Source organism: Pseudorasbora parva, chromosome 15 (assembly GCF_024679245.1).
Source record: "Pseudorasbora parva isolate DD20220531a chromosome 15, ASM2467924v1, whole genome shotgun sequence".
Taxonomy (NCBI): Eukaryota; Metazoa; Chordata; class Actinopteri; order Cypriniformes; family Gobionidae; genus Pseudorasbora; species Pseudorasbora parva.
The window spans coordinates 30079100-30091428 of record NC_090186.1 but is presented as its reverse complement, the minus strand read 5'-3'; the positions used below and the strand labels follow the sequence as shown (position 1 = coordinate 30091428).

At 40.3% G+C, this 12329-nt stretch overlaps 1 protein-coding gene across 1 annotated transcript in view; it reads left to right on the top strand.

Annotated features, from left to right (window-relative positions):
* Positions 1–12329, top strand: part of afg1lb (AFG1 like ATPase b) — a 35117-nt gene that overhangs the window by 4607 nt on the left and 18181 nt on the right. Inside the window, exons 6-7 of the mRNA XM_067417655.1 lie at positions 2572–2671; positions 10337–10395. Coding sequence (XP_067273756.1) covers positions 2572–2671; positions 10337–10395 — 159 coding nt within the window. The remainder of the gene's footprint in view (positions 1–2571; positions 2672–10336; positions 10396–12329) is intronic.

Sequence of the window (12329 nt, the reverse complement as noted above, 5' to 3'; positions counted from 1 at the left end):
TTTATGATGTAGTTCATCTGACCGACCAGCGCTTCATAGATATAAGTCTTGTTCATTTTGGAGCCATCTAGTGGAGTCAGACACTTTTACACAAAGATGAAAACATGCTGGGGCCACAGATAGCCAGAAGCTAGTAATAAAGAGAAAACAGTATTGCTTTGCAAGCCCAAAAGGATGAGGCAAATTATATGTCAGAGGTACATTTTTGCAGATTTAAACCCTTCAGACCATAATCTGTAATATGTTTGTCCTGTGTTCGTTCTCTCACTGCTTAAGGATGAAGGACTGCTCTTTTTAATATTGGCTTTTCAATTGAATGCTGTTCACTTTCATTTATTGTTTTAGTTATAGATCTTATAATTTCCTGGACGCTCACCTTCAATCTACTTGCCGATCGTTGCTAGCGGCAATATGGAAAGCACACACATTTTGTTTATGATGCATAGATGAGGAGCTGACAGCCCCTTACCAATCAGGAGCCACTGCCACTTAAGCATGCAAATGAAGCATCGAGTTTCAGTCGGCCCCTCTTGCTTCCTTGAGTGAAGGGTAATGGAGAGCGACTATGGCGGGTCGCATGCATCCATGCCTCTTAAATGCTAATGAAATTTCTCCATTCTCTTCATTAGTCCGGCATCATTATCAGTAATTTGTAGCCTTCCCCTTTTGTCCCTCTCCACTCCCTTAATGAATGCAAGGTATTGAGAGAAGGACCGAGAGAGATATAGAAAAAGGAAGAGCAAGCAGAAACCGCTTGAGGTATTGTCTCAGGCCCCTGTCAGTCGCCGGGGTGAAATTACTCATCGACGGAGTTGTCCAAGTAAAGGTTTAAGATCAAAAGAGTGCAATTTGGCACCCGTGTGCGCCACACAAAAGTGACTCTTTGCTGGCATAATTGGATGCTCATTTGAATATCCGCACCGTTGTTTTCGCTGTCGTCCACAACAACGCCACACAGAGGGCTTTCTTGCACTCAACCTGGCAATCAATACCCAGAGACTAAAAGTGTGTGTGTGTGTGTGTGTATACACACGCGCACATGAGTGTCGCGGTGCCTGCGCGACAAACAAAAAACAAATACAGGAAGGATGAAAAGGTCATAATTAAATGACTCCTTTGAAATGAAGAAGAGAAGAGGACGGTTAAAGGAAATGTGATCCAATTTATGCCGTAGCACCTCGTCTTTGTAACAGACCACCCTTCCGACAACACACGCGCACGCCCTCCACCTTGCCGCACGTAAGGCCGCTATAGACGATGCTAATTGGGTTTGATGGGGCCGAAGGTTTAATATGCAAAAAAGGGAAACACTTCAATATAAGAAAAACAACATATGCTGGGGGTATGGCAGTCATAAGTGTGTCCTTCTAAGAATAGTAGAGCCCAGTAAAAGAGGAGATCTTCTACATGACAAAAACATCCTTGGGCCTCAAATTTAGCTCCTCGCTGCCAGATATGCAAATGCTAATAAAGTATTAATGCAAAACAAGGGAGAAATTTTGCTTTTGACTAAATGCGTTTCAACCCTGAAAAAGTAGCAGAAACATGGGAGAAGATGAGAGTGGCCCATGGTCGATCTCATTGTGCGTTATTGACTAAAGGGCTCCTTTTTTCAGGGGAGGGTCAGCAGCCCCTGTGTTGCTGCAGATGTGTGTGAGGCAACAGCTCGCTGCTGTGAAAAAGGCAACGTTTAAATGATAATAATGAATGATGATGATGAAAATGATAATAATGAAAGAACCACTCATCCTCTCGCTTCTGAGATTCAGGGACAGCCATGCCAGGCCCTCAAGAGCACAATGGGACCGCATGTGTGTGCGTGCGTGTATGTATTTGTCTCTGTGTGGCCATCTGGCTGTCATTGTGCCACTGATTTTACCTCGAACCGCTGTTTATTTATTTATTTATGTATTCAATTATTTACCTTTTTCAGTGCTTTGGCCACTTGTCCTTGTCTCCAGCAGAAAGCCGCAGCTCTGTGTGGCCATTTTACAGTCAGGTGGAGTGGCTTTGTGTCTGTCCTCCGCCTGTGTGTGAGCGCGTTGGGGAGGGTGATGTCAAAGGACCTTGGCCGAGGCTTCGGCTTTAAAATGTAACGACACCTGGTTTTCGCTCATTTATTCGCATGTACACGCATAAGCACACATGTATGCGCACAATTGTGGTAATTAGCTCAAGGCAGAGGAAGGGCAGAGAGGAGAGAGTTGCACCGCGCTCATCTTCAGCTGATACACCTACACTTGCTCCCATAGTGTCTGACGGTCCTGCCTAGAGGACAGAACGGAAACGACAGGAGCTATAGACTGCTTTAAAGTCAACATAAAATGAATTTTCTGTACATTTAATAACATACATAATTTTATAAATACAACGTTTGGCTCTTTTACTTCAGACAATGAATTGGGGGCCTTAAAATGCAGGTGAATTTGACCTATTCCTGTAAACTGAACTGATGGTATGCGGTATTTTCCGTGAGCTTGAAAAAGGAAATTGCTGAATCAGATTATGTTCTTCCAAAATAAATCTTTCCTCAAAGTACAATGAATAATAATCACTTTTTTTGTTTTTCAGGTGGTGGATATAGCAGATGCAATGATTCTGAAACAGTTATTTGAGGGCTTGTTCAAGTGTGGAGTCGTGGTTGTGGCAACCTCAAACCGACCACCCGAAGGTGAGATGTCTGGGAAATGTTGAAGCAGTTTAATGGGGTTCAAACATCCATGTTGAAAAGCTGCAATTTAAATAAAAACCCGGGAAATGAAAATGTATATTGAAAATTTTGCTGACATTACTTTATAATTGTCAGCTTTTCTCTTTTTGAAATAAAATGTACAGTTAAATAAATTATTTAAAATGTATTTGTTTAATCAACTTCATATTATAAAAATGTAAAATCAAAGCATTTCTCAGGCGTATTCGTTTAGCTGCACTATTGTGAAATTCAGGAGAAAATCATTAAATATTTTGTTCAAAGTTTGGGGTCAATACAATAATATTTCACAGTATACAGTTTTGAAAAGAGTTGGTGAGTATGAGACTTTCAAAAACATTTTTTAAAAATCTTGCCGATCCCATATTTTTTAACTGTAGTGTAATTAAATGTATTAAAATTATTATTTTTTATTCACCATCATATTTGTGAACACATTCAAATCTGAGAGAAATCAGCGTAGCTTATCCCTTTCATTTCCTCCATCAATTTCCAAAGTTAAGTTTGTGTTTTCTGATACTGACCTGTCACCTACACAGCGCACATGACTCTTGTACTTTTTCACCTTGTATTTTTCTCTACCAACTTCTCAACAATAGACCGCCTTACCTTTCTCACTCTCCTCAGTCTTTGTGTAGGCTGAAAGTAAAACATGTTCCTAAACTACACGTCCGTCTCGTGTTCTAATCCAGTTCTGCACCATCTCGTGTTTCTCCCTTTTTACTCTTTTCTAAAGTTCACCTCCCTTTTAGTCACTCCTTGGTTAATCTGTGTATTTTGATACCATGATGTTTGAGGTCTATGGATAATCGGCGTAAAGTCTCTCGCTCCTTTTTTATTGCTCTCTTCCTCTCTCGACTCGCATGCACTCCAACACCGATCATTGGCTGCTTCTCTGTGGTAGATTATGTGAAAATAATCTGAGGAGTCTGTTGTTTAGGGATGAAATACAATGATGACTGCATCCATCTGAACTTTAAACCCTTCGTTCTTCAGTAAACCATTTACAGTGTGGAAAATAAGTATTTGAACACCCTGCGATATTGCAAGTTCTCCCACTTGGAAATCATGGAGGGGTCTGAAATTGTCATTGTAGGTGCATGCCCACTGTGAGAAAAAAAAGCCAGAAATCACAATATATGATTTTTTAACTATTTATACAGCTGCAAATAAGAATTTGAACACCTGTTTATCAGCTAGAATTCTGACTACACCTGTTTGAGGTCGTTAGCTGCATAAAGACACCTGTCCACTCCATACAATCAGTAAGAATCCAACTACTAACATGGCCAAAGAGCTGTCCAAAGACACTAGAGACAAAATTGTACACCTCGGCAAGGCTGGAAAGGATGTTGTGGGGAAATTGCCAAGCAGCTTGGTGAAAAAAGGTCCACTGTTGGAGCAATAATGATAAAATGGAAGAAGCTAAACATGACTGTCAATCTCTCTCAGACTGGGGCTCCTTGCAAGATCTCACCTCGTGGGGTCTCAATGAACCTAAGGAAGGTGAGAAATCAGCCCAGAACTACACAGGAGGAGCTGGTCAATGACCTGAAAAGAGCTGGGACCACCGTTTCCAAGGTTACTGTTGGTAACACACTAAGACGTCATGGTTTGAAATCATGCGTGGCACGGAAGTTCCCCTGCTTAAACCAGCATGTCCAGGCCCATCTTAAGTTTGCCAATGAGCATTTGGATGATCCAGAGGAGTCATGGGAGAAAGTCATGTGGTCAGATGAGACCAAAATAGAACTTTTTGAGTTCTGATGAGTACCATCCCAAGAACACCATCCCTACTGTGAAGCAAGGGGATGGTAGCATCATGCTTTGGGGGTGTTTTTCTGCATATGGGACAGGGCGACTGCACAGTATTAAGGAGAGGATGACCGGGGCCATGTATTATGAGATTTTAGGGAACAACCTCCTTCCCTCAGTTAGAGCACTGAAGATGGGTCGAGGCTGGGTCTTCCAACATGACAATGACCCGAAGCACACAGCCAGGATAACCAAAGAGTGGCTCTGTAAGAAGCATATCAAGGTTCTGGCATGGCCTAGCCAGTCACCAGACCTAAACCCAATAGAGAATCTTTGGAGAGAGCTCAAACTCTGTGTTTCTCAGCGACAGGCCAGAAACCTGACTGATCTAGAGAGGATCTGTGTGGAGGAGTGGGCCAAAATCTCTCCTGCAGTGTGTGCAAACCTGGTGAAAAAGTAAAGGAAACGTTTGACCTCTGTAATTGCAAACAAAGGCTACTGTACCAAATATTAACATTGATTTTCTCAGGTGTTCAAATACGTATTTGCAGCTGTATCATACAAATAAATCATTTAAAATTCATACATTGTGATTTTTGGATTTTGTTTTTTTGTCTCTCACAGTGGACAGGCACCTATGATGACAATTTCAGACCCCTCCATGAAGTGGGAGAACATGCGAAATAGCAGGGTGTTCAAATACTTATTTTCCTCACTGTATTTTCTATGTACATTTTGGTGTAGCTTGAGAAATAATTCACCCAAAATGAAAATTCTGTGATTATTTACTCACCCCGTTCTTTCTTCTGTGGAACACAAGTTTATCTAATTATCTAGCAGAATATCCAAGCTGTTGTTTTCCATACTGTGAAAGTGAATGGTGACCAAAGCTGTTCTGGGGAAAAAGCAACTTGGACATTCTTCAAAATATCTCCTTTTGTTTTCAACAGAAGAAAGTCATACAGGTTTAGAATGATATGTGGGCATTGTGTTTGTGTGAACTATCCCTTTAAATCATGTGGAAACTTCAACCTCACCGGCATCAAAGATTTCTCGCCTATACGCTGTTCATCATAAAACGAGGCAAGTTTATTTGATATCTGCTTGAACGTGAGCAGTTACTCTTTTATCTCTCTCCACCGTTCCCACTCTTTTCTTCCACGGCCTCATTGTTGATTCAATAGATGCCGTTTTTTGCAATTGCTGTGATGTTACATTAAACTGGAGAGCGAGAGTGATAAGGCTAGAGATAAGACAGTCCTTCTGCCTTTCTCTTCTCCGTCTCTGTCTTGGAGCGCTGCTAATGTCTCGTTGTATGAAGTGGCCTTGTGTGCCGAGTACAAAACGGTAAGCGGCAGTTACATAAAGAGACCCTCTCCTAACATTAACCAGCCACTGAGAACAAAGCTTACGCTAAAACTTAATAGCCATCTTATTCCATTTTAATTAGGTGACTAATGGATAGACTGGTACACATGAAAGATGGGAGGGAGAGAGATGGCACCAAGAGAGATTGCTCGTTTATTGATATAAAGATGCTAGGCTGAAGAGCCGCTAAAGAGGCTTTTGTGTTTGAACTTGAATGTTCCTCATCACCCAGAACTGTTTCTTCAGGTAAAGTGAGGGAAATGGATAGACAAATGTAAAAGAGTGTGCACTTCACTTCCTAAATTTTTAAATGACCCTTTACTTATGCACGAGGATATGGGTAAATAAACTGCCAAAAGAATGGAGAATTTGTTCTGAAGAATCTGGATGTGTTTATCTGGGGGTTTTATCCATCCAGATACCTCTGTATAAATTATTTGCTACAGTAGATGATTGAGATTCATCACATATACACTGACCAGGTATAACATGACAAAATCTCGTGTGGGGTATTCTTGGTCTGCTTTGCAGTGGTCAGTATCTATCAAAAGTGGTCCCAGGAAGGAACAGTGGTGAACCGGTGACAGGGTCATGGACAGTCAAGGCTCACTGATGCAAGTAGGGAGCGAAGGCTGGCCTCGATCAAGGTGTCAGAATACACAGTGCATCACAGTTTGTTGCGCATGGGGCTGCATAGCCGCTGACTAGTCAGGGTGCCCATCGGCTGTGTTAAGCCTTTGCTGTTTAAACAGCGTTTTATTCAATTGATCACTTTATATTTACTTTATATTTATTATATATTACGTTGCTCATGCAAGTGGCAAAATATTTAAACTAGGCCTATGTTAAAATCAAAAACGTTTCACATTAAAACTTACAATAGACTAAAAAATCTAGCCTTTAATTTCTTTAATTTTTAAATCTTTTAAGAAATCCTAAGAAAATCATAAAGAATTTATTTCGCCACCTTCAAGAAAGGACGAAAGCTCTCCATTATGTCTCCCTATTTACCTTAATGTGTCTGTTTTCTTGCTTTATCCGAGGCAAAAAGTCATTGAAACAGATTAGACTTTAAATTATATGCATCTGTGGTGAAATAACCCGTTTTTTTTTTTACTTCAATGCATGTTTATTTTAATGCGAACAACGTTCTGTCAATGTTCTGACGCACCGCTCCTGGAAAGCACTGCCGGACCACATCCGTGTGCAGTGAGAAAGCTGAAATCCGTTAACATTGGTACGTATAACAGGCGATCTATTCGTGATCAAACTATTTGCATTGCAGATCTAAGCAGTTCATAGGAATCATTTGTTGGACTACTACACAATAATAGAAAGACGTGTTTTCTTGCTATTATCTCATCACATTTGAAGCGCTGCTAATGTAAATCGGTAGAGGAACAATTTATATTTTATGCATTGGGGATTTGGGATACACTAGCTGCCTGCTGGGGTGGCAATGTTCTTTCTTTTAGGGTGGCAGTTGAAACCCCGGTAGATCCGCCCCTGCCACTGTCATATTTTCTTACATTTTCGTTTGACATGTTGAGGTGACGATGTACTGGGTGTCCGGTGTGACTCAATTCGGGTGTGTGACAACGATGCTCAACATACGCATAATTACCTTGATCCAAAAAAAAAGGATAACGCAAAAGAGAATTGTCTCGGGGGCCCCCTGGTGTTCGGGGCATTGGGCTGCAGCCCATGTTTCCCATTAGGATAACGCGACCCAGGTGCCCATGCTGACCCCTGTCCAAGCGCCAACAGTAAAGGAGCATCAGAACTGGACCGTGGAGCAATGGAAGAAAGTGGCCTGGTCTAATGAATCATGTTTTCTTTTACATCACGTGGATGGCTGAGTTTGTGTGCATCGCTTACCTCGGGAACACGTGGCTTCAGGATGCACTATGGGAAGAAGGCAAGCTGGCAGAGACAGTGTGATGCTTTGGGCAATGTTCTGCCTGCCATCCACGTGGATAATACTTTATGATACGTACCACCTATCTAAGCATTGTTGCAGACCATTTATACACCCTTTGTGGCTATGATGTGCCCTGCCACAAAGTAAAAACTGTTCAGGAATGGTTCATCTTGGTGTTCATCTTTGGAAATGGCCTCACAAGGCAGCGAAGCATTCTGGGAATTGTAGTCTTTCATCCCCATGAGACAAAAATACATTTTTCTAAAAATAATTTCACATTTCTATAGATTGATGACCCAGTTTAAATACATATTCATCTTCCCAGCGCTGAAGTACCCCTTTAACTCTACTTTTAGACATACACTCGCAAAATTCCCTAAGCACTTCCTCTTGGGGAAATTCCCAATCTGAAGTGCATTCAATTTTGCCAAGTGGTCGAGGGAAGTTTATTTGGACAGACCCAAAGGAGTGAGTCTACTCAACATGTACACTTCAGGCAGATACATACATTACAGTGCAACAGCAGGCCGTGCCTAATTTACCCTTACCGCACAGAGCCCTAGTGTATGATATTGGAGATATTTTGACATTTAACCGCATTTAATACTCACAGCTACCTTGAGCTGACTGTTTACACATTTATTTAATTATATATTTAATATAAATGTATTTATATATTAGCTACTGTCAGAATCGAAGGGTCGAGGGTCTGTTCAAATAAACTTCCCTCATTCACTTTACGAAGTTGATTGAAAAAAAAATGATATACTGTAAATGCCTTCTGTAACTTTCATAATGAAAATCTTCTGCTACTTTCTGCCATCAGAAGACACATGACCACTTACCTATAGTTCACTTCTTTTTATAACAGTCTGCAACTGAGGAGACAAGTTGCTCAAGTTTAGGAATAGGAAGGTTGTCCCATTCTTGTCTTATATTGGCTTCTAGTTGCTCAGCTGTCTTAGGTCATCTTTGTCACATTTTTCTCTTTATGATTCGCCAAATGTTTTCTATGGGTGAAATATCTGGACTGCAGGCTGGCCATTTCAGTACCCAGATCCTTCTTCTACACAGCCATGATGTTGTAATGAAGCAGTATGTGGTCTGGCATTGTCATGTTGGAAAACAACAGATGAGTTTTCCACTTTGCCACAGTCCATTTTAAATGAGCCTTGGCCCAGAGAAAACCATTGTGCTTCTGGATCATGTTTAGATACGGCTTCTTTTTTGACCTATAGAGTTTTAGCCGGCAATGGTGAATGGCACAGTGGATTGTGTTCACCGACAATATTTTCAGGAAGTATTCCTGAGCCCATGTTGTGATTTCCATTACAGTAACATTCCTGTATGTGATGCAGTGTCGTCTAAGGACCCTAAGATCACAGGCATCCAGTATGGTTTTCCGGCCTTGACCCTTATGCACAGAGATTGTTCCAGGTTCTCTGAATCTTTGGATGATATTATGCACTCTAGATGATGATACCTTCAAACTCTTTGCAATTTTACATCTGAGAAACTCTGATATTGCTCCACTATTTTTCGCCACACCATTGGGGGAATTTGTGATCCTCTGCCCATCTTGACTTCTGAGAGACACTGCCACTGAGAGGCTCTTTTTATACCCAATCATGTTGCCAGTTAACCTAATAAGTTGCAAATTGGTCCTCCAGCTGTTCCTTATATGTACATTTACTTTTCTGGCCTCTTATTGCTACCTGTCCCAACTTTTTTGGAATGTGTAGCTCTCAAGAAATCCAAAATGCGGCAATATTTGTCATGCCATTTCTAAATAGAGTCTTACTTTCAACATTTGATATGTTATCTATATTCTATTGTGAATAAAATATAAGTTTATGAGATTTGTAAATTATTGCATTCCTTTTTTATTCACAATTTGTACAGTGTCCCAACTTTTTTGTAATTGGGTTTGGTTCTTGGTATGTAAGGGTGATTCCAGTTTGCTTTCCTCTGGTAAAAAAAAAAGAAAAAAAAGAATGAATCACCTGAATGATTGTCATAAGTGGCCTCCAGATTCCTAGCTTTCACTTGTTCTTTCATGGTAAGATCCATATGGTAAGCTTTCATTTCTTGGGTGAGAACTGGCCGGACGTCTCTCACTGGACTGTTTATAGCTCAACATGTCTCTGTTATGACAGTTCTGTTTCCTTTATATTTTCTCACCCATGGCAGCTTTAAACAAGCTTTTACAGCACAGACAGAAGCATATACTCGTCATGGTCTCTTTACATCTGTGTGTGTGTGTGGCTTATAATGGCCGTGTGGCTAATTGAAGTCTCTATTCACCGTGATGCAGGTTTATTGTCTGTGCGGAAAGAGAGAGACTTCTTCTCTTGAGCTCATTGTTTGGGAATGTAATGAATTTCATGTACTGCCTTTCTCCGTCGCTGCCCACAGAAATCAATTTCTGCCTCTCCTCGTCCCTTTTGTTCCTCCTCCCCTCCCGTCCCTCACTTCATCAATAGACACTTTATTTGCCAATCATAGATGGAAAATGACATTATGAGGAGGCTAAAGAGTGAATCTAACCAGCATCTCTCCCTCTCGTGCTCTCTCTCTCTCAGAACTGTACAAAAATGGGCTTCAGAGGGCTGCTTTTGTGCCTTTCATTGGCGTACTCAAGGTAAAGACAAAGTCATTCTCTCAGTTAATTTATTTATCCTTTCATTCTATCTCCATCCATCTCTCTTCATGTTTCCTCCTCTGCTCTGTCTGGTTTTTTGATGTATTTTATTCACAGGTAAAAAATACACAACCTCATATGTGTTTGCAAAAACACACAAAACAGAAAAAAGACAGCTTTGATCATACCTGGAGATGAGAGCACCAGACTGAGAGAGAGTGTGACAGACATGGAGGCCGTCTAATGACTGGCGTGGGTTGGCTGGAATGAGACACCATTGCGGGAAGCTGCTTGCATTTCAAAGTGCGCCCGGCCATGGACGCCAGCAATGCGCTGATCTGCTTTGCAAGTTAATTGTATTATTTTAAGCAGGTATTGGCATTATCCTGTGTGCTGTCTGGGTAATTACCATCATCCTGCGACAGCTTTCCATCATAAATAATCAGATGATCATTTTCAGGCATTTTACAGCTGGCCACATTCTTGCACATTTGATTGTGGTATCAACACACTGAGCTGAATGCGTTTTAACATCAAACGCCTTATTTGTAGCTAGACACTTTGAATATAGCTAACATTTTTCCCATGTTGTTCTTTTCCTTTTTTTGTTCTCTGTTAGATATTGAGCATGCTGTTAAGTCGTCACAATCACAATGGTAACGGACGTGCAAATGGCTAAACAAACCAGGCGTCCTTTACATGTTCCTTTTCTCTCTGTGATCTTGAAGAGCGACAGAATAGGAGGATGCTTAAATGACTGGCAATACAATGTCGTTCTAATCCACATTATATCGAAGCATTCCTTATAGTTAAAGGGTCCCGTCACACAGAATGTCCTAAAAAAAAGCTGCTAGATGCTTCATTCAGGTTGCGATTTTTCTCAGTTTGGCCCCTGGGTCTTTTATGGTCAGTGGCCCAGCACAGTCACTCTGGTTCAGCCAGTCTCTGTCAAATCCCTGGGGTCCTTAAAGTCACCCTCTATTCTGGCCTGTGTTAATCTTGCCTGGTAAGAGTGTTGAATGCGCCGCGCTCTGCCTTGCACCTCTAATGCTCGAGGTTCTTTGTTAGGCCATCTGGTTTTGAGGCAGCCTAGGATCCCAGTTCAGGGTAACTAGGGTGGCCCAAGTAGCTCCTCTCATGTCTGGTCAACCCTAATAATGTGTGACAGACTCACTGAAATGCACTCACTGGCTCTTGTTCTCCTTATATATCTTTATCACTCTTCAGGGTGGCAATACTTATTTGCTGACAAAATATTATTGGATTCTTGTCAGTTTTATCTCAAAATGAATAATCGACAACATCATGATAAAATAACAAATATAATAATAATGATAATAAACTATGCATTTTTCAGTCATAGAATGCAGTTCAGAGTGCTTTAGATAAAAATAATATGACCAAATATACAACAAATATTATATAAAATATATTTCTATTAAATGTATTATAGGATAAAGTATAAAGTACAAAAAAATTGGTAACTTGAATAATGAATAATGGTCATTAGTTAACAATTAATGTATTAACTAACATGAACTAACCATGAACAGTGCATTTGTTGCTATATTTGTTCATCTTTGTCAATAGTTAATACAAATCCAGCTGTTCATGGTTTGTTCATGTTAGTTCACGGTGCATTAATGTTAACAAGATTTGAATAATGCATTAGTAAATGTTGAAATTAACATTAACAAAGATGAATGGATGATGCATAAGGGCAGTTAATTATTAGTTAATGTTAACCAATGACCATTATTCTAAAGGGTTATGAAAAAAAAATCAATACTTTTTTTCATTAAATCAATAAAATAGGATTCATTAAATCAAAAAAATTGACTGTACAAACATTTACATTGCTACAAAACATTTTTATTTTACATAAAATATGTTCTTTTTAAGTTTTTTATTCATCAAGGATTCCAGAATAATTA